Here is a 23,126-nt window from a genome sequence, read left to right on the forward strand (position 1 = left end):
GCTGCTTCTCTGCACAGCTAGATTCGAATAATTTAATTGCTTGTTTCTGCAGGATAAATCCATGTGTGAATCACAAGCAGTATTCTATGTTAGTTTATCTTAGTGTGGTCTACTGTTGTTAAGATATTTTGAAGAAGGTCATGGCGAGGCCGCAAGTTAGGTGACATTATTGGAAATTTCATATCTTTAGACTTGATCAACTTTTCATTTCCCATTTGAATTATATATATTTATAAAAAAAAAAAAAAAAACTCATTTATGCCTCGATCGGTATAGTTTACACGATCGAGAAAGGCTTCTCAAGCAAATTTGGGGATATTACTTCCACGTGGTGACCAGGATATATATAGCTGCAAACTTTATTCTTTCTATCCTCCATTAACTTGGGAGTACAAGTAATTGCCCACTTATAAAAGTTACATGAAACTTCTGTATCATTTGTGCAGCTATTAGTTTGCTAACTCACGCGATTATTGATTGACTGACCTTCTTGTTATCGGTAATTTTGGACGATCGAAAAAGTATTTGCAATTCAATCGATTGAATAGAGTAGTATTTTTCAAGAGAAAAACTATGCAGATTAGAGTTATAAATGTACATACTTCCATCAAGTTACGGATCAAAAGAATGAAGCAAAGGCTGAAACATTTGACAAATTGGCATTCATTGTAATACCAATTCAAGAAGTGACCAATTACTGACTTTTTATGAATCCACTAATACCACCATTAACCAATAGAATTTTAAGTGGCAGCCAAAAAGATCCCATAATAATTAGGCACGACTGGCAGTAATCCTTTGATTCCCAACTATTGCATAGAACTAGTGGTGTAGAAGGTGATTAAAAAGGCTATAACTTCTAAGTCTTGGAATCTTGAACCCATAGAAACAAAAAAAAGGACTAATTTGTAGACCGTTTATTTACGTGGATGCGCAGAAGCATACTTTTGGGTTCTATGTATGAATCCTTTGGAGAAAAATGTAAGATTTGCTTGATAAACACTACTATTATAGGACCTTCGGCTTTGGTATTGTCCAGTACCACGTAGTAAACTAAGATCTCAAACCGAAAAAAGGAAAGAAAACCCGTAAGGGAAAAAAAATGCTGAATCAATTAACTTATATAAATTAACAATTCTGAATAAAGAAATATTACCACAAAAACCGGAAAGGGAGGTGATAACTGATCAAAATTATTAAGAAATACATACACATGTATGATCGTCAGCATATAGCATATAATTTCTGGCCTAACACTTCCTCAAGGTATATTATATAATCCTAATTAATTTAAAATTTGTGTACACTACACAAAGGACTAATTAATTAATTAATCAGAAGGGCAAATCCATGATCCCACTGTACCTTCACCCGCTGAGGTAACATTCTCCAAACCCTTATCATGCTGAAACTCTGATGTTGAAGCCGAACAGTTAAACTTGTAATTACTGATATGCTGACTTGACCCTCCCAAGTTTTCTTGACTAGCATTCAATGTCCCTCCTCCATCTTTCCATCCACTGAGGTTTGCATTCACATTCTGATGGTGATCAGGATGATGGCCTAATCCCAGTTCATCGAAGGAAGGAACGTGACTTGTATTCCCTTGATTTTTCGTGGCAAGGGTGGCAGATGGCTGATGCTTGTTAAGCAGAAGGGGTTGAATTGAAAGCATCTGATTTTGCATGTTCAGTAAATTCTGAGGCTGTTTTGGAAGGCCAAGATGATCAGGAGGCAAAACAGTATTGCTGCTATTACCCCCACCAGCCGAGGGAATATTAGGAATGTTGCCTGCAGCATTTGTTGTAGTTGATGAAACTAGAGCATCAATCATGGTGTTTGATGAAGTCCCAAATGGGGAAAGCTGAACCATCTTTTGTGCCGAAGGCCTTAGAGGATAAAGGGAGCCTAGTGAATCGGCCAAATGACCAGCTGCCCTCAGGTTTGATGTGGCAACAGTTGAGAAAAGATCAAGCCTTCTTGAAAATGGTGAGGCAGCAGCTGAAAATGGAGCTGTTGGGATGCCCGTAAATTCTTGCACCATTTGTCGAAAGTTGGTCGTATCGGTGGTGAGAACGGTGGTCGGGGCCCTCCTTGATGCCCTGGTACGTTTCTTAGGATTTTTGACTACGTTTGCTGGTTGTTGTTGATCAGCAGATTGGAGGAGGGAAGCCTTAGCATCGTTCTTTGTTGCCTCAATACCCAGGGATGGCAGCATAGATGGAGATTGACTATTGAGGCCTTGAACACCACCGGCTAGAACTGATTGAGCTGATGATGAAGCTGTTACATTTCCAAAGTTTGCATAATTGGCTTCAGATCTCAATCCTCTGGGCCAGACGAGGTCATGATTACTACCATATTGAGTAGAAGTAGTATTTGTATTTCCACCACTTGGGTTATTGGCTAGTAACGATTGTGGAAAAGCATCAAGACTATTCTGTGAATGAGGATTGAACAAAGTACTAGTGGGTTGGTGAGGAAGAAGTTGTGGAACAGAAGCCTGTGGATGGTCTGAAATTGAACCAAAATGGGCTGATGGATTCAAGAAGGAAGAGATCGATTCACTACGTGACTCATACTCTTCATCACCGCCGCTTGAAGATTGCATACTTCCACTATTCCCAGAATCCATTACCACCAGGCGGCTACTTGATTAATTGCTCCTGTGTATGGCACGAAGATGAAGAAAAATAAAAATTGAAAAACTACTAGTCTACCAAATAATAATGATGGCTAAGCTCTGAGGAAAAATAGAGAATCTTCTCATGGACACGAATGATCAAGATATCTCTTCTGCAAGAAAGCAAGCCATGAAGTGAGTGAAGAGATGTTTATTTTTCAGAAAAAGCTCTCATAAAGTAATCATATTCTCACTGGAACTAAAGCCAAATAAGATAAATGAAAAAGGCATCTAGCAAGGGGTTGTTTCTTTCTAGATGAGGGAGATTATGGAGTAGGGTTTTAGGAGAAGGCAAAAGGGAAAAAAAGAAAGAAAGAAAGAAGAGGAAATGGAAGAGGAGAGGTTTTATAACCTTTTAGGAAGCTCTAACAAAGAGGAAGAAGTTTTTGAGGTTATGGATGTCTAGCACTAAGAAAGGGAGACATTTCCTCTATGGATTGAAGAAGAGTGGTGGGGTCTGTATTGGAGGAGGAGAGCTAAGAAGCTGCCGGTAGGTGGCAACGGGTCAAACTCAAATAGAGATTGAGAGAATGGTTTTGTGAAATTGAGTGTGAAAGCAAGAAAAGGATATGTGACAAAAAGGTTCAAATAAAACTCTTCACAAATGGGAAATGATTCAAGGAACCTATAGTAGTAATTCAATCATCAAAGTGAAAAAGGAAAGAAAAAAAAAAGAAAAGAAAACATCCAAAAGGATGGTAGGCAACTGAACTAGAATGAGGTGGCTAAAGGTAGTTGTGAGGGAGAGAATGAGATGGAACAAAATTACAGTTGGTACCACCATAGCCACTTCTTCTGCCGCTATCTACCTTCATCTCAGTTGTTGTATCAAATTTTTCCTAGTAATTTCATTTCATGTTTGGGAACTCAAAATTTCATTTCATCTCATATTGTATTCTGCTATCATGAATCATAATAATTCATGCATACCCATATTTTATACATACATACACAGCGAATTGAACATATCACCAAGAATTAATGATGGATTGCCATATATATATATATATATATATATATGTAAATATTTTTTTTTACTAAATAAATAAAGATGCAAGCAAGCAATTAGTATTTTATATCATCGTAAATGTTTAGCAGAAAAGTGATTAAACATCGCAATATTATTGCTAGTCATATTAACAATATGATTGTTTCTCCACAAAAATTACCATGAGCAACTTTGACTTCTCTTGCAGGTTGATGAGGGGGTTAAAGAAGAGAAGAAGCCGGAAAAGGGCCAAAAGGCAGAGAGTATATCAGAAACTACCACCTGCTACCCAATTATTCGAACAATAGATAACCAAGTAAAATTCTCTTTGCCTCAGTCTTTGACTGAGTCGTCAGTCTTGAACCCAGAAATTCTGGTCGAGAATTGGAAAACAATAGTGGTGTATTCAAAAGCTATAGGTGAGAGCAACATCAGGGAATCTTTTTACAGTCCTCGTCCTCCAAGAATTAAGATTACAAGTCATAATTATTTCTTGCTTAAGCTTAACTTTTTTCCTATGCTTGTTGAATTGTTTACGTAGGTAAAACCTAAGCCACAGGATTTGTTGTAGGTTCATGAACCATTTTTATCCTACAATTTTTTTAATATTTTCTTGCAATCTTTCGCAAAATCTTTTATACAACATATTTTCCCATGAGGGTGGATATTCTAAACATATATTTTCTTCTGATAGAGATAGATTGATTAGTTGAACCACATTCCAGTTAGCTGCAACCATACAATTTTTTATGGGCATTAAACAAATATTATCAGTGCTAATCGATGGTTTAACCGAGTCATTTAGATGAATGAGAGATTCCACGGCGTGTTACTACTACTACTACTAATCCAATGTGTGTTTCCAAAACAAAGAATCAATTTTAAAATCCTACTGCTGCTGCTGCTGGGTGATATACGTCTCTTTCACCTGTTTTATAATATATTCCCCCTCCGATAATGCCTATTGGCCAACCCTACCAATCAAATTCCCAGACTCTAACATCCAAATTCCTTGAGTTCCACACGGAATATTTAAGAATTGCGGCCGCATTTCAATTGCATTTTCTTTTCTCTTATTTTGACGAATATACTAGTGAGTAGTAATTTATGTCTGTCAAAACCTTAATTTCTACTCGGTTCAAGATGTTAATTATATCTTAGATCATAAGTAGTATTTATTTTTCATATTAGGATGATATCTTACTACTGCATAGCATATTAGCATAGCAAATCGAAATAATTTTACAAAGTAACACACTGTACCTTAAATGTACTTAGAGGAGCCCAACTTAGAATAGGGTCCACTTAGAAGATAATGATGAACTTTGGTGGCTGAAACTGAAAGATGATAGGGAGGGAGTTCTTGGATTAATTGCATTGCGTTCGAAAACTTAATAGGTTGGTGACCTAGTATTTGCTTGGTTGGTTTGATGGTTCCATCTACTTGGGATTCTTCATTCACTCTAGTTTGAGCTGCACTCTTCCTTTGATTTACTCCTAATTGTTTTTCACATGCCTGAATTCTTCTTTCTCATCTGGATGCAATTGAAGATTTATTCATAACTAACCATCTTTCTCTTGCTTGCATTGTCTTTAACGTCCATCCTGTGTAGGATAGGAATATGTTTTTGCCATTAGGGACTAGTTGATTGACCTGACCTGACCTGACCTTTCCTAGAGATGCCTTCCAAATTAATTCAATCTCACTGCCCAAGTCTTATCTCCGTTTACTGACTGCTTTAACAGCGTTTGTAAGATTAATCTGAGAGCATTTGACACCCACTCTTGGTTTTGCTTTTCCCTTGCTTGGTTGAGAGAATAATAATGCTACGTTATCTTACCCTTTTTTTTTTTAAACAATGATGAAACTAGAATTTTGGATGTCAAAATACTGAGAGCAATGTGTCCTAATCAACTTAGTTGAGTCTTGACAACTTTGAAATATACTGCTAGATGTGCTTAACCGTCCAAAGTTATCGGCATAATTTTTTTTTTTTTTTTTTAAGGGAGACTCCACTTCTGGGGAAAGAAAGGATATTAGACTCGAACCAAGAATGGACGTTGCGTAATTTTTTCTCATAAAAAATGTCACGTAATTTCCGTCATACATTTCAATATGTTATGTGTCAATTTTTCGTCAACAAACAAAAAATTCAATATGCAAGAACCAATGTCACATTATTCTAACGCAATTAATATATATAAGCTCGCATGAACAATAATTAAACATAATATATATCTTTTTAAGATGTACAAGGTGAATTACAACTTGTTGAAGAGCTTTTATATTCTTCACGAACAGTGGTCAGTTTCTGGGCCTCTCCGGATTGACAGACGAGATTAACGAAGAGAGGTTTTCTACGTTGGATTGTCCATTAAGACAGAGAATTAGTCCAAGCCCATTTCAGAGTCAGAATCTGCTAGCTAGTGCCCGTTCCCGCAAAGGCTATTATCAGTGTTTTGGACCACATTGTTGATACATGCCACTCCTTCTTAAACAGCACAGTAGAATTCTTGATCGGGTCTGTGACATTTTTTGTCAATGGGCTTTGAAACTTGACGCTTAATTATGTCTATCAAAAAGAGTGAACTGTAATGACTGTATTAGCGTCCAGCGTCTCAAGCCCTCACAAAGTTGACTTTGGACATATTTTTGTCATCATTTTCTTTACCATTTTCCTGTGCAGTGCCTGATCTAAAGAGTCATTAGGGGGATAAACGAAACTAATCAAGTCGAATACCTTAATATTCAAATTTGTTTGATTATTTTAACAAATTTAAAATTTTGTTTAAACTTGACTTGCTTAGTGATCGAATTTAAATTGAACGAGTTTTTTTATCGAATTTAAAAGTTATGCAACACAAAATGCTATTCATACTTGATTTGACTAGTTAGCAAATCAACTCAAACGAGCTTTTGCCAAGTCAAATTGGATTCGACAAATAGTTTGATTTTTTTTTTCAGTCCTAAGAGTCATGCTTGATTTCTATCAAAAGTCGCCAAAGGGACCATGCCTGAATTTTAGTTTCCGAGATGCTTATTTAAAGAATGCTTTCTAAGCATTTAAAACCGTACCTTTTATAATCTAATCGTCCTTATTAAAGTTTGTTCTAGTAAACAAAAATTTTGATAAGAAAATTCGATTAAAAAAAAATCAAAGGCCTGCATACAACAGGATGGAAGAATTTAATTTATATTTCCCCTGCATGCAACTGTTAATGATGAATATAACTTTCTTCTGTGTTGGTTTTATAGCAGACTGTGATAAATGAATTAGCACAAATATTACTGGGGCTCCGACCGATGAAAATTCCCCTTTTTCAAACTTTTTTTTTTTAAATTTTTTTGTGGAAGTAGGACAAAAGTTGCTTCAAGTAGGACAAAAGTTGAAGCATAGTGTGAAGCATGATTTATTTGGTTGGAACTTGGTATTATAAGGACTTATGTGAAAAATGACATGCGCTTGAAACGGGTGAATTAATAACTTAATTGTAATGTAACTAATTTTTTTTAACATTACAGTATTTTTTGAAATGTGATGTACGTGAAATAAAAATATAATTAAAAAATAAAAAATAAAGTAACTAAAATATATGTCTATGATGTGAATATAATAATATTTACAAATAACGAGCTATCCAAGCACACTCACTGCAACTGCAAGAAAGACTCTCAGATAAACTGGATGTAACATGTAAAGTACAAGTTACAACAGTATCCTGGATAATTGAGCTAAGAAAAATGGTACATCATCAATAAATTAATTTCGAGCGAATTAAAGGCATTTTGTGTAGGTTTATCTTCGATAAGTCAAGGACCCCCAACAGGATTGCTGGTTGAGGAAGATTTCCAAAGCCCTAGGAATGGGATGAGCCTTTGGATCCAACTGGGAATGTCTTTTAGAAAGCAGGGCATATCCAAATATGAAGCAAAAACCTAGCTCCCACTTGAATTCTTGGATCAGGCGTCCAGATTTTATTGCTTTACGTGCATACATAGCAAAAAATGCAGTTGGTGCCTACACTTTTCTCACCCTCTACGTTTGACTTTCTAGCAAAAATTCCTCTTCATTAGTACTTTTTCCCCCCTACGATCGATATCATTTCAGCTTAAACAAGAAGGAGCTTGAAGAAGAATCTCGAGTGCTTAAGAATCAAGAAAATGGACTCACCTTTATCAGCAATTCTGTGCCAAATATTTTTCTCAGTGTTGCTATGTACTGTGTTTGAAGCTTCACTTTTTAAGTGAGCATCTGCTCCACAGATTGGCACGTGAAATGTTGTCTTGCTTTCTACAGGCTGAATGGTTCTCCACTCATAACATTGCCAAAAAGCCATAATAACTCCCCCGACCAAACAAACCCACTTTGGCCGGATATAAAGAAAATGGGGGAAAGAAGAAATCAATCTATTGTACTATGAATAAATTTTCAATCATGTGACACCCCTCGAAATGTCATAATTAACTTGTACTAACACTGATGAAGACTTCTAAAATTTGTAAATTCTAAAATCCTTAAGCTAAAGCCCTTCTTCTATCTTTCCCCTATAGGGTCAGAGTCAGAAAAAGGAAAAAAAGAAGTGAAAATTGGAGGAAGCCAAAAATCCATTGGAGATAGCTCACGGCTGGCTAATAATTAGGTTGGCATGCAAACTTGGAAGATTTATTGACGTTTCAAAGATTGTGTGCGATCTTTCTATACTGTGTGCCTTGCTTCAGTCCGTTTTCCAAATGAGCCATGCGTTCAATTAATATGACTGGCGGAATAAAAGTGCTAATTCTTTTTGCAGCAGTGGACATTGTCGGTCAAGAGAAATTTGAGTTTGAAAAATATTATACTACGAATGTCGTAGATCAAAGCAATGCAGTAAAACAAGTGAAGAAATGAGTCCTCCTCATGAAGATACTAAATGGTTAATTGGTTATGTAATTACTAATTACGGTACAAGTATATGGTAGCTGTTAATTGCACTAAAGTGGGGATTCAAATATATGGGTAGTCCCATATTCTTGCTTCGTTGAAACCTCCAGGAGTTTCTGGTTTCAAAAAGGGAATGAGGAAGAAGTAAGAAAATAACTAGTATATGATAATCAAGAGTTATTAAGCAATAGTTTTAGCTTAAAACATTGAGAAACTCGTTCTTATCTGCTAAATCATCCTACAAAGATTGATAGGGAAACAATAGACGACTCATAAATTTATCATTCGTGGGGCAGAATAATATACAACTAATTGTCCCTTTCTAACTTGGAATATCATTATAAATGTAAAGATGTAGCCACTTAATTCCAAAGATTACTTTCCAATTCCCCATGGATCAAATCTGCAAGAATTTTATTCTGTTTTTAGGTGCTGTTCACTCAAAGGACATTTTCATCTCCAATACACAGCTGGAATAATACTTTTATCAAATGATTACTAAAAGATTACTCATAATGCAGTCCTCTTCAAGATGAAATGGTAATGGTCTTGCCAGTTCCTGCTTTCTGGTTTCCAGATATATTGTTTGTCGCCACAACAAAATTGCCTCTTATACGGCATTAGATAGACTTTGGACCCAATTGTTCACATTTCCACTTCAGCCCATTATTTCTTGTTCTTCAAGAGGTTTTGGTACAAGTTCACATTCCACAGTTCTGGGATTACACACAAATGAACAGCATCCAAGAGAAGAGAATATGCTTGTAAAGAGGTTAAATCAAATTTTACTAAAGGTTAATGGGGTACAAAAACCTCTGTTTGGCTTAAAGGATCGATCTGCTTGAGTCAAATGAGGTGTGAAGTTTGACTACTTCTTCGGCATTTAGCTGAGGAAGTTCAGAAAGAAGTGATGATGATTGTATAAGATTTAGTTTATGAGCCACGTTGTAGCATTTGGCTGTGGCTCCCTCATCATCTTCCATCTACTTCTATCTAAAGGGACTGTAGAATTTTTATTCTTTTCTTTTTTCACTTTTGTCGGCAAAAAAAATTATACAGTGGCTTGCAACTCATAAAGATTAAATTGGCCTGTTTACAGTTAAAACATGCATGGATCATCACCAAAAAGATCAAAATGGCCTGTTTAATTTGTTAAGTGAAAAGTTTTACTTTCTCATTTTTTTCTTTAATTAGTTCCATCTAAATGAAAATTGACCCTAATCAATTTTTAGGTAATATTTCAGTAGACGTAAAATTACCGTCTGCATTCTCCTCCTACGTGGTGGTATAGATACTGAGATAAACTATTTTAGGGTATTAGGCAACTTTCATACCCTATCATCTGCTACTCAATGAAGGAATTTTCATGGATGGTTTCACTTTAATTTCTTCAGGATAATTAGCCCATCTTTTGATCTGGTCAAACTTGATGGAGATGTTTTCTGTGAGGGGGTTCGTGTTGCCGGCCGGAGCTGGTTCTTTAATTATAACTGTTAATTTGTACTATCAATTACTTAAAGCCGGCGGTAACTAATTTCTAATAATTCTCCAAAAAAAAAGGCGGAGAACGAGCCAAGTGGTGATCAGAGGTCATACTAAGCAAAGTCCGTTTGTGCTATCTTTGGTACCCTAAAAGACAAATAACCAAGCCAACCACAATTCCAACTCCTCCACTCAGGCACAAAAAAAAAAAAAATAATAATAATAAAAAAAAGGAAAAGAGGGCACCGACTCTAAAAGCTCTAAAATAAAAATATTTCATGTCTCCACTAAATTGTGGTGTGGTACAAGTAATTTTTATCCAAACGAGATCATTAATTTTTTTTTGGGGGGTTAGTTTCTGTTCAATGACCATATCCATCTCCAGAACCACTCTTTTGAGCTCCAATAGTAAAACAAAAGCCACAATTACAATTTACAAGGCAATACAACAATTTTGTTTGATTCAAGAAATTCAGATATTGGCTGATTAGATCTTACATATTTTGGTAATTATATATGCCTCACGTGAACTAGATCGATCTTTGCCAATTGAGTAAATGCATCATTGGTTTTTAATTTAAAACGTTTGACAACTGTTTTTTTGACATTTTTATTTTATGAAGCATGTCATTTTTTTCACACGTAATTATTCTTGGTTCCTTGTGTGCACTATGGAGTTTGTCAATTTCGTCATATGACCAGGAAATGGAGGCTGCCAATTCCTTACATCATTATTGTTATCTGTCTTGATTTTTGAATTGAGTTTCCTCAAAAAAGAAAAATTCGATCTAACATTTTCCTTATTATTGAATTGAACCGGCTCTAATTCATGAAAAGGCTTTCGCACTTGAAATATTTTAAACCATTGAGCTGATTTACTGTCCATATACTGGATATGATTTGAACAGGTCCTACTTATTTCTAGTACTAATTGGAAACTGTCACAAAAATTTATAAAATTTTTGTCGAAGTACAAGATTATTATTACAACTCTGTTGGTAAGATGTCCAAGTAAATCCTAGTATATTAATATGATTATTGGCTAGTCTTTTGTAATTTGGACTTGGCAGAGCCTCAACTGGCAAAAGATATAAAGTTGGTTCCTTGGCATCCACTCTTGAGGCTCAAAGATGTATATATATGTATATACTTCTCTTTGATGAACTTGACCTTTCATTGAACTCTTCTCTCTGAAGCCATATTGTGACTTCTTCTCCTTTATGTGATTTGAAATTCTTTACAGGGCTGAAGATTAAAATGGTATGCTAATTTATTCTTCACATCAAGATTTATGATCACCTGTTTATTTTATACGTAACAGCAGAGAGTTCAAAGCTCCTGCAACAAATTAATTATTTTTTGTTTCTTGCATCACTCATCAGGTAGATTTTATACTGTTTGACAAATTCAGTGAACAGCCAGTTTGTTAGAAGAGGTTTCCATGGCAGAAACTCCAGAGATTAGAAAGGAGGGGTGTGGACTGGTGGGAGCAATTTTGCAACGTGGGGTGTTGAAGCCAAGAAAGACATCAGAGTCGCCAATTCCTCGGGACAGCAGCAAGAGAACACCTGTAAAGTTTCTGAGGTTTTATGCTTCAAAGAGGCAAAGAGGCAGCTCGGACGAAAATGATATGGCAGCCGCCATGGACTCCTCAATTGTAGCTAAACCTCCTCTGAAGCTAGCTGAAAAAGCACCGCGAAAACCGAGCATGGACAGCACAATGTTTTCCACCGCACAAGGCCACAGAACTGGACATTCTAGTAAAAGCTCAATGTCATTTGTCAACAATTCAAGTATGATCAGTACCTCGCAAGTAGTGAATTCTGAGTACACTCGGATGTTAAGGAGGGAACCAACCTTCACTTCAAGCGAGTTTAGTGTGACAAGTCACAGGAAATCCAATGTCAGTAGCAAAGGACATCTGTATCGTGCGTCTACAGGCAGTGTTATGCTTGTAGGCCATTTGGGAAACTTGAAGCAGAAAGGACACAATAAATCATTGAGTGATTCTGCGAATTCTAGGACTGTTCAGAAGGGAAATCTTAGTGGTAAATTTGCCCCGGCCACAGCTGCAATGGGGAACATTCTGAAGAAGCCAACTGAAAGGAACCATACTTCTGGTTCGTTGAATAAGTTGGACCCTGAGGCACTGAAATGTCTTGGTAATGAGAAGTACCAGGAGGGAAAGTTCGAGGAGGCATTGGACCTGTACAATCAAGCAATTGCTATTGATCCAAGCAAGGCATCTTTCTATAGCAACAAGAGTGCTGCTTTGATGAGTTTAGGCAATCTCATTGAGGCAGTTTTTGAGTGTCAAGAGGCCATCCGACTGGATCCTTCGTATCATAATGCTCATTATCGTTTGGCAAGATTGTTTATCAGGTATAACAATCTGAACTTGCTCAAAATGAAATCATTCTAGAATAAATGAAAACTTGATATCTTGTCATCTGCTGGAATGTCTGAAACCTAACAGAACTTATCGTTGTCCGTACAATCAAACAGATTGGGAGAAGCAGGGAAAGCCATAGATCACTTCGAGAAATCAGGGCGCAAGGCCAGCAGTAAGGACATTTCCAATGCTGAGAATCTTGAGACACACCTAAATAGGTGCTCCGGAGCTCGGAGACGAAAGGATTGGGAGACATTGCTCAATCACAGTCAGGCTGCAATATTAATGGGTGCAGATTCAGCACCACAGGTTTAATATTTTATTCCATGAAGAAAATTCTAATCCCTAAAAATTCATTGTCCCATGTTCCATGCAGTCATTATACTGTTTGACGCCTTCTGTTTCTCTGTCCTTTTGAAGATCTATGCTATGCAAGCAGAGGCCTTGATGGAGCTCTGCAGGGACGACGAGGCATACAAAGTTAATGATGAAGGACCTGATTTTGACATTGAACTTCATACTAGGTTTCTTGGCTCAGCTGAAACTGCTAAGTTATTGGTAGTTCGATCTAAGATCTTCATGGCTGCAGGCAGGTTAGTAGAATAGTCATCTCTGGGCCTACAAGTTCATTCAATCCTACTCTATGTATCTTGAGGAATCAGTTAATTCAAGATAGCTGTGGTACGAGATATATTGTCTTGGAAGGAGGATAAACAATCCAATTACTACTATGTAACACCATCATAAATAAAGAAACAAGATTTAATATTCTAAACTGGACTTTGCCTTTGATGGTTTGACAGGTTTGAGGATGCTGTGGCTGCTGCAAGACACGCAGCACGACTTGATTCCAGTGATGATGTGAAATCACTTGTAAAGAAGGTTGATTTTGTTGCATCAACACGGATAAAGGGAAACAGGCTTTTCAATGCATCAAGGTATGCTGAGGCTTCTCTTGCATATACTTCAGCACTAGAGGAAGTGCCATACAACTCTGTCTTGCTTTGCAATAGAGCAGCTTGCCGATCTAAACTGGGACAATATGAGAAAGCAGTTGAAGATTGTACAGAGGCCCTTAAAGTGCGACCTTCGTATAGCAAAGCCAGGTTGCGAAGGGCGGATAGCAACGCTAAGGTAGCTCTCAGTAGAAGGACATAATTTCTTGTCCAATTTCCTTGGCTTTTCAACAGTATAAAGAAAAAAGAAACAAAAACCTGGATGCCTTGCTTTAATTCCAATTCTATGAACAACAGATCGCTTATTCTCTCTCATGTTTCATATGATTTAGCTTGAAAGATGGGAGGCAGCACTGGAAGATTATGAGACGCTGATGCACGTAGTTCCCGGGGATGAGGAGGTAACAAAGGGATTCCAAGAAGCAAGAAAGCAGGTGAAAAAGCAGCACAACTATGAGGTAGAAAAGCCAAGAACCAGTTCTGATTTGAAGTCAGTCATTAGCAACAAGCCAGTGGGAAAAATTCTCACAGCAGCCGGTAATTCACAATTTGATTGCCAATCCTGCATGCATTTGTATTTTTATCGGGTTTAATTGTTTATCAATGCCTACACTTCCTTACTGCTTTCGATGGATACAGAGTTCTATGGTAGTAGTACCAGCTTCAAGCTCTCAAATGGGATTGATTTTGATACCAGCAGTGGAGCAAATTGTGCTGCTGCTACTAGTACTACTGAATTCGGCCGCTCTGTGACAACCTTGAGAGAAATTTTCACCCATTAACCATGAAAAAGGTTTGTAATTTATGCGTCAAAGACCCCAAACTTAGGCGGATCAAACTTTGAGACTACAAGAAATGTAGCAATAGTACGGTTTAAAACTAATAAACACGTATATTTTAAATTTTCATTTGTTTTTGTACATTAGATATGCTTTCGAATCTAAATTGTTTTTAAGTTTTGTTGTGAAAATTTCTTCTCCATTGATATTTTAACTTTTCGTAGGTCTACCACTCCACTCTTGTAAAGGGTAATATTCATGAAGTTTTAGTTTTTTTTTTGGGAGAGCAATATATAATAGGAAAGAAAATTTAAAATTTTTTGTGAGGGAAGGGGAGGGGGGTAGAGGGGGACAAATAAATAACAACATTCAAAATATCTAAATTTTCTAAGCTTAAAACATAATTTCCTCAAAGTTGGGGGAGCAGTTGCATTGCATCCCCTCAACTACATAAAGTTGCCAATAAAGGGATTTGAAAATTGATGTATCTACTATCCATAGATAGTGATCAAATATATAAGTTTAGATAACAACTTTTGGAAATTATCAGATGCAGCATTTGCTAGGACTTTCTTTAACTTGTTTGGTTTACATGTCTGATGGCCATGGCTCATGTGGGGTGCCAAATGACTGTATCAGGTTCTGGATGCTAAGAGAATCCAATACATGAGCAATTTAGAAACTGTGGAGATTAAAGAAGTAAAGGAAACCGTCAGACATTAAGTGGAAGTTTGTATATATTTCCTCAATTTTTTTTTTTTTTTTTTGGGTGTGTATCTTTTCACCTTGAGTACACTTTCATGTCTTCTATTCTATTCTTTCTATTAGTTGTTTGAGAATATTAAGCTAATTATTAGTCAATTTCGATTATTCAATTCATCAAATGTTTGTTTGCATTCATTTTATAAACTGTTTCTGATTGTTGATTGCTGTCTGTTTTGTTTTGTTATGATTTCTGATTTCACAATTTGACCGCCTGAAAATTTGCGTTGCCTGGAAAGTCCATGACAAAGGGAGCACCATCATTCATCCAAATACCAGCAATAAGGAGGGTTGGGGTTGGATTGAAATAACAGAGGGACATAATAATTGAATATCATTGCTACCACCAAACATTCTTTGTTGGCAATAATAATGTCCCTTTTGAAGATCCCCCCACCCCCTCAGTGGCTATCCACCTAACTGCCTAACTCAATATGAAAATAACGAAAGAGGTAGAATGAATGAATGATTCATTGAGAAAATCTTCAATCCATATGCTCTTGATTGTTTGAGAAAATCTAACTAGCAGATTTTCAATTGCCAGATTCAATAGAAACATCTGAGTGTAAGCTAGCAAATTTGGGACATATGCTCTAATCGTATGTCCAAAATGGAAGTTAGATGAATTTTAGGCGTGAGTTAAGTAGATGCGTGTAACATAGTAGTTAGCATATTTTGCAAAGTCTGTCAATCAATCAATTAGAATCTCTTCAGAATTTTCCTTTGACCTTTGTCGAGCAAATGATGCTGAACGAATTCCAACAATGTAATTAGTAAATTTGTTATTTTCACTTGAAAAAGTTGTGCTTTTAGCATCCCCTTTATCTTGGAAGGTTAAAAAAATAAGTTCCAAGGATTATTTGGGAGAAATACCTAACGTTGAAGTATAAAGTTTAGTTACTAGTGTCATTGTACGATGCCCAAGTCCAAATAAAATCCCTCCACAAATTCAAGTTCAAATTAAATTACAACCCCCTCTTTTCCTTTTCTTGGGAATTTCAACCTCTTTGCTTGAAAGGAAAAGAAAAAACACCTCGTCGTAGTACAATATTAAGTAATTGTGCACCAAAAACTAAAATAATTTGGATTCTTTCCCGATAAATTTAAATATTGGAACCTCTTAAAGCAATTGGAGACATGGTTTATGAAATGTATATCTATGTTTACGACATCGGCTTACAAATTGAAAAACCTGAAGAAGCTTATTACTAATTGGATTTCCATCTTCATGGCCTTCCTGTTTCTTTCTTTCTTTTTTCAATAATTTCTTTTCATTTGCATGATGCTCCAAGCAATTAACTGGAAATTAAGGAAGAACTTTTGCACCTTGAAAAAGAAAGATGCTCTTCATGTCATGTGCAGCGGCTTCTTTAGAGTTTAGATCCCGAATTTCCGATCAGTAATCATGAAGGCCTGAGTTTTCCAAGGGCCTTCTAGATCATCCTCGGTTCGAGTGACCTTTTTTCTTTTTTTTCCTTCAACATTCACAAATTTGCCAAGAATTTCTGAATTTCAATAATATTGGAAGCATCCATTTATTTTCGCTTGTTGCTACAAAAGCACAAAAATATAGATTAAATTACGCTTTTCCTACTCTTCTTTGGTACATCCACAGTGCTGATCCCCTTAAAACATGCCAAAAGAAACTAGCTTTCATCTTCATGTCAAACTTTCATCATCAATCAGAAAATTTAGCAGATCGAAAACAAATTAATGAACAAAAAAGAGCAGAGCTAGGAAATGGCATGATCAGTTAACTGTTAATTATGTAATGGATTTGCTCATAAGAAGATGCGTTTGGCAGAATAACTTTCTATCAGATGTAGCATTTGAGCTGGGAACTTTAAACTTCAAATGGCTATATACATATGGATTGAGAGTATCTGCTTTGCACATCAGACCACATCATACAACTTCAACTTCCTAAGCAGAAAAAGAGAAAGTTGAATTTCAAGGATTTCCACGCAATTTCAGAATATAAATAACATCAATCATAGGAGGTAAATATCACGTAACCCAAAAAAAAAATTATCAAAATTAACAAGAAAATTTGAAGCAAGAAGAATATGGAAATGCAGGGACCTTGATCGTAATAATCATGTATCACCTCTTCCAACTTCGACTTCTTGATAGTGAATCTTTAATCCCACCAACAACCCAAGTTTCTTTTGCTATATCAGAAGAAAATTTGTAGAAATCAGCAGTGCCACATCTCATCACAACTAAGTTATCCTTCCGCTTCTTCTCTTCTTCAATGGCTAGAACCTCAGCCCTTTTACCATCTTCTTGCTCCTTTGTTTGCTTCTCATGATCATGATCATCGTCATCATCATGCCTTTCCTCTTCTTTATCATCATTATCTTCTTCCTTTTCTTCTAGCCTGGTTTTCGCGGGAGCAGATCGACAGCGCATGAGCAATAATGCATTCGGTGGAGGAGCACAAGGTGCTTCAGTGGCTTCTTCTTTAATCAATTTATTGTCTGTCTTGACCAACTCAGTCTTATTAGTGCTGTTGTTTTCTTGAAGAACCATGAACCATTTGGAGAAAACAGTTCTTGAAGATTCACTATCATGATCGTCACTTGCATCTTTGCCAAGATGGTTATTTTGATGGTGATCTTGGTGGCATTCGTCATCATCTTCATCAACGTCATCTTCATCATCAGAAGTGATTGAAGTCGAAGGAAATGCACCGAAGCATCGAAAATCGAATCGAATGCTTCTTAAGCATGTTAAGAACTGCATGACATCCTTCTTGAATCCTAGTGCTTCAGCCCAACCTGGTCTCTTCTTGTGTTTTGATTTATTGTGTAGCCTCTCAATCTCTTCCATGACAGATTGCCAATTCTTGCATGAGCTGGCTTTAGGCTTTACTTTGATTTGGCCAGCACAAGTGACTTTTGGTGATGTTGGTTCATCAATCTCCTTGCTCATTGGCTTGTTTTTGGCCCACAGGATTGGGCTTGCTTGGCCTGCAACTCCATTTCTTGTGCTAGATTTCTTTATTAGGTGGTGGCGGTGGTTGTGATGATGGTGGCTGTGCGGGTGGTGGTGCTGGTGCTGGTGCTGGTTGTGCTGGCGTTTGCTTGGTTCTGAAGGCCTAGCTGGACTGCAAATTGGCTTTGGCATTAGTGTCAGATGGGCTCTAGATGGAAAACATACTAATAGATCTGTGGAGGGAGGCCCTTTGCCTTCTCTGCTTTTCATTTTGCCTTCTTCTTCCTCTTGCTCCTCTAGTTGCTCTTCTTATTGCTAGTTACTATGGCTTTAGATCTTGTGCTTGATGAACTGTATATGCGAAATTTGATGCGTGGGGTTTGAGTGGTGCTTTGGTTTGATGAGATTTAAAATAAATGTGAGAGAGGCAAAGCACTGACAGCTTTCCTTTTATAACTTTTTGTTTATGAATTATGTGTCCTTCTTTACCATCTTTAATGTCGATTTTGTTGCAATCCCACTCCTTTTTGCTCTCTTTATTTAAAATAGGGTCACTGGTCTAATACCGAACTTCTTCCTTAGCCTTTGCTTTTTTGACAAACCAAATTAAATAAAGCAAGAGAAAAAAATGAAAAGTTGATGCCCACGAGCCTTGTTTCATGATCCAATCATGCCTAGCTCTCAACTTTAAAGTGAGCCCATGCCAGTTAAGGGTCATGCTAGCCATAGTGCTTTCCTAGTCCTGATTTCGCACAAATTGTTCCAACCAGTCAACAACCAAACAACTCTTTATTTCTTTGCCAAATTAACCTTTAGATTATAAAATGGCTTTGGTGAGCTCAAATCCTAGGAGGGACTTCTTCAGCGGAAGATAATCATCGAATCTCATTCAATCTTAATTATATTTGTGTAGCAAATCAGTGCCTGCACACCTCTTACTGCATTTGTTAACGCGTTAGAAGTATGCACTAAAAGAGAAGGCATATAACTACAATCTAGTCCGCATTCTCCACAAATACTCTGGCAGAGAAGAGAAAAGGGTGCCAAAAGTTTAGCTAGATGGTAACAAAATGTGGAATTACTAAAGTGATGCGCATGCCATAATGAAGGGATGGCCCCCAACCCATAACTGCATCTTGCTTTAGGATTAGACTTCTCAACTTTTGGGTTTGGTCCTTCCACGAAGTTTTTTGTCACTTTAAATTTTGAGATAGGGAAAAAAGGGCAGGTCCCGCCTTGTGGCTTGGACAAAGGGTTGGCAACTATTTTTTCAGGCAATTTGCTCCCATTAATGCCTTCAAATGGATGTCTTGACACTGTTTAGTGTCTTTCGAAACAGTGATTCAAGCTCTTCAGGCACTGTCCATGTTCTAAAAGGCTTCCAATTCCAGCCACAAAAGAATTTCATATCACGTTACCTATACCTTCTGCAGTTGCCCATATTATATCATGTTAGTTTTTTTTTTTTTTTGTAAGCAACGATACATTTGTATATCCTAATCTAGGAGGGAGGGGAAGCCTAAGGAGGCTGTGGTAGGAAGCTAGTGGATATACAGACCCAACTAGACCAAGGGAGTGCTCTGACACAACCCTTAGATTTTTTTCGCTGCAGGTGAGATTTGAATCATCACCTACAGCCCAAGGAGGGACTTAAGCCCCTCCCTGGTGACCACTGAGCCATTGGGCCAGTGGTTTATATCATGTTAGTTACTTTAAGAGAATTTGAGGTTGCAATTCTCAGGTTGGAAAAAAGCCTTACACATTGTCAGTGAATGAAGAGTTGGACACTAGTTTGTTGCCAGAGGCAAATGTGACACATAGGAAACCAGTTCAGATGTTTGATTAGGTTGAATACAAAAAGTGGATACATATGGCACCCATTTTCCTTGGTTAGAGGAGGCAAAATGTCTAATTTTCCTCCCCAATCAGCAAACACTGAAGTTCAATCCAACACAACAGAAACTGTTGCAATTGCTTCTTACTGCCGTTTAGCATTATCTATTTTACCTCTGGCTTTCGAATCTGCTGCTGGTATATCCCTGTCCAGAAATGACAGAGACAACGCAACCCCTCCCCTCCTAAAAAAATAAGAACATAAGTAAGTAAAGAATCTTTTTCAGGACCCTGAAACTTCTCAACTTTAAAGAGGTTGCTGACTTTTGGTGTTGAGCTTTATAAAGAGGGGTAGGCATTAAAAGCACGGGGGCCAACGGGAGCAGGAAAGCCTGAGAACAAATGCAATGTACAATAAAATAGGTCACTATAAACTTTTGTTAAGGTGCATGCCCATGGACATGTAGGGTTGGAAGAAAATGGTTGGAACTCAGAAATTGAGAGGTCTGTGCTTTGAGGTAGCACTCCTATTTGGCAATGCGGGAGGTGGATAGATGATGTAAAGTTAGTTCCCTCAAGATTCCTTCCTATCAGGAAAGGACTGGGAAAAATAATGCAGCATTATAGCATATTGTAATGTAACCACCAATGTGGTACTTAGTATTATCTGAGGGCCAATACATCTTGAGAAGATCCACAAAGTCTGGTGACCTAACTAACGAGTTGAGTTGTGTGAAATTTCTGATGATGGACTTAAAAATGTGTTCTTTAAACCATGAAAAAACCATGTGATGTATTGTTTTAATCTTGTAGCTTCAGTCTGCTATATACACAGATGACTATTAGATTCCCCCCTTCATCATCATACCAAGCCTATAAATAGGGATCATGATATTCCATCAGAATGATATGATTTTGGTGATGGAATAATTTGATCCAATAATGCAGTTAGTTGGCTAGGAGATAACAAGGTTCTGTAGTTTTAAGCCTGCAGGTAAAGCAAACTAAAAGCTCCCAACTTCATGCCAGAATCATTATTATTGTCAAATACACTTAAAAATATAACATCAGCTCACTTGTTAGACTATTGAATTTTAGTTTAATTGGGGGCTCCTAACTGACATTACTTCTAATTAGTTCCAAGTGTCAGTATATTATTAAAAAAAAAAGTGGCAAAAAAGAAGGATTAAAGGTATGATCCCCCATCTGCCAACGCATATTTGACAAGTCATTTTGGATTCTTATACCTACACCATTTACAATGCTATTCCATCTTCTTTTTTTTAATCTTTTTATTGGTGTAGTAATGATGCAAGGTGTTATTTATGCCGTAACTACGGATTACAGGACCCAAAATCTTCTTTAAAATAATAGTCCTCTGTTGTTCCGTGTACGCTAGGTTTCCTACAACCGGGATTTTGTCAAGGTCAAGCGTATAAATTGCTCTAGTTTAGTCTACCAAATCATTGCATATGTGGTCCAGAGCAGTTTAGAATGAGCAGCTCCATAGATCCACAGAAAGAAAAACTGTGCCAAAAAAAAGAAAGCCCTGTAAATTTCCAGCATTAACCTGAATTCTCCGGTTGACGTGGTGAGTGGTATATAAGCCAACTAATGGTGGTTTTTTGAGGTCAAGTTGAAAGAAAAAGAGATGAATGACTTGCCATTTTTGGCCAAACTGCCATGAGTGGAATTGTTGCTGGTAATGCGAGTAGAGTTGCTCCATGCACCGGCAGTCCAAAAAAAGTGTATAATCTCCCGATGCAATTGTAGCCATTTCTCGGGACAAATATAATTAGTCCCACTAACGCGAGGGGGTGGGTTGTTCACTTGTTCTTGACATTGCCCATCAATGATTTTCTGATGCCTGCAGAATTAAGACAAAGTATATAAGTTTAAGCTGGAATAAAAAATGTTTGAGGAAATTGTGACATTGATTTTGCATGGAAGAACGAACAAATTATATGTTGAATTTTGTCAGATTTCATGAAGCCAGTTGGCTTGTTAACTGGTGAAGGTATGTTGGACATGGAGCAGGGGCAGCTACTCTTGTTTCTTCAAATTCCTGTTCCAGCAATACATTTAAATCAAACTTGGTTGTCTTGTTTTGAACCCACGAATGAATGATCGATTACAACAAATCTTCGTGATATGCTCCTGTTATCTGCGTATTGAAATCTAAAGGATCCACAAGATATTAGGTAGAGAAATAACTGGCTCCGAGACAAGTTTGAAGAAAGAAGTAAGATTCAGTTCTGGGCTTATTGAAATGACTAGGCTTAATCTTACTTACATGACCTAGCCCTCGCATTTGATATCTGTACGGTTCGCTGTTGACATTTTCCATTTTCTTTTTCTTTTGAATAATAAGTTTTTTTGTCAAAAAGAAAAAGAAAATTCTGCAAATGCACCTATTACTGTAGATATTCCAAATCCTGTTTAATTTGTATGTCATAGTTGAAGAAGAAACTCTGTCATTAGTGCAGGTTTATTGAATGAAATGGTCAAAAATAAGAAGTTGAAGAAGAAATTGGGCTTCCTCCGTGGATCTGGCTTTGAGTTCACACACGAAAGAAACTAGGCTTCAGCCTAGTTCTTACTCAGCCTAGCCCGCAGCACATTGATGTTTTAGTTTAAGAAATTACTGCAAAAGAAAGTATTTCTGAGCTGATATCTTAGATGGATTAGGGCCTCTCACAAATTGAGTTATGGCTTATTCAAATGCGTTTATGTAATTCTTGCTATATTTAATGTAAATTCATACAATTTATATGTAATTAGCAATGTAATTGTATGAATTGATAGATCCAAATTTACACTTAAATTATATAAATTCATAATAAAAGTCATAAGAATTACATCAATCGATTTAAACTGGAACTCAACTTGTGAGGTCATGATCCATTTTAGATTCCATAACTCATGTGAGTTATTGGGCAAGTTCCTTTAATAATTAATAATCAAAGGAAACCATCTTTTTCCTGAAAAGAAAACAATTTGATCTATTAAATTTCATATCATATATCTTTAGAACATAATCTGTTTTTTCATTATTATGAAACCAAAAACTCAATCTAACAAACTTCTCGATTAAAAGGAGTAACAGAAATTTATAAAAAGAAGAATACTTAATCATCAAACCTTAGAAAGAATCGCGGTTAGTCAATCTAGCATAGGCATGGCATTTTGTTTAATCAAAATAATCAAAAAAATGGATTTTTATATCAAACAAGTAAACATTAGTGAGTTGAGAAAGCTTTGGTTCAATGGCTAAAATTAAAATCTTAAAATGAATTTCTACTCTCTCGATTCCCTCTCTTCTTCTTAAATTCCACATCTTCCTCTATTACGAGAAAAAAAAATGAAGATTAGTGAATAACCTAATAAATCAA

At 36.7% G+C, this 23,126-nt stretch overlaps 3 protein-coding genes across 5 annotated transcripts; 1 reads left to right on the forward strand and 2 right to left on the reverse strand.

Moving 5' to 3' along the window:
- Window positions 1-1,175: 1,175 nt before the first annotated feature.
- Window positions 1,176-3,097, reverse strand: LOC113749485. Its single transcript, XM_027293242.1, has one exon. It carries the CDS (start codon window positions 2,633-2,635, stop codon window positions 1,331-1,333), a length of 1,305 nt encoding a protein of 434 aa, XP_027149043.1. The 5' UTR covers window positions 2,636-3,097; the 3' UTR covers window positions 1,176-1,330.
- An 8,156-nt stretch (window positions 3,098-11,253) lies between these two features.
- LOC113749731 (inactive TPR repeat-containing thioredoxin TTL3-like) lies at window positions 11,254-15,020 on the forward strand. Of its 3 annotated transcripts, none has more exons than XM_027293558.1 (8): window positions 11,254-11,335; window positions 11,487-12,457; window positions 12,581-12,776; window positions 12,888-13,060; window positions 13,271-13,601; window positions 13,756-13,960; window positions 14,063-14,216; window positions 14,842-15,020. In XM_027293558.1, the coding sequence occupies exons 2-7, from the start codon at window positions 11,517-11,519 to the stop codon at window positions 14,203-14,205; spliced, it is 1,989 nt and encodes a 662-aa protein (XP_027149359.1). In that variant the 5' UTR covers window positions 11,254-11,335; window positions 11,487-11,516; the 3' UTR covers window positions 14,206-14,216; window positions 14,842-15,020. The 3 variants fall into 3 exon arrangements, with proteins under 3 accessions (XP_027149359.1, XP_027149358.1, XP_027149360.1); XM_027293557.1 differs by having other exon boundaries at window positions 11,259-11,335; window positions 11,458-12,457; XM_027293559.1 differs by having other exon boundaries at window positions 11,259-11,335; window positions 11,458-12,457; window positions 14,063-14,206; window positions 14,840-15,020.
- Window positions 15,021-16,792: 1,772 nt separating this feature from the next.
- LOC113749319 lies at window positions 16,793-18,308 on the reverse strand. The gene has a single exon (XM_027293006.1). The coding sequence runs from the start codon at window positions 18,169-18,171 to the stop codon at window positions 17,068-17,070; it is 1,104 nt and encodes a 367-aa protein (XP_027148807.1). The 5' UTR covers window positions 18,172-18,308; the 3' UTR covers window positions 16,793-17,067.
- Between the last annotated feature and the right edge of the window lie 4,818 nt (window positions 18,309-23,126).

The sequence above is a fragment of the Coffea eugenioides genome, chromosome 10, assembly GCF_003713205.1.
Source record: "Coffea eugenioides isolate CCC68of chromosome 10, Ceug_1.0, whole genome shotgun sequence".
In the NCBI taxonomy this organism is placed as follows: Eukaryota; Viridiplantae; Streptophyta; class Magnoliopsida; order Gentianales; family Rubiaceae; genus Coffea; species Coffea eugenioides.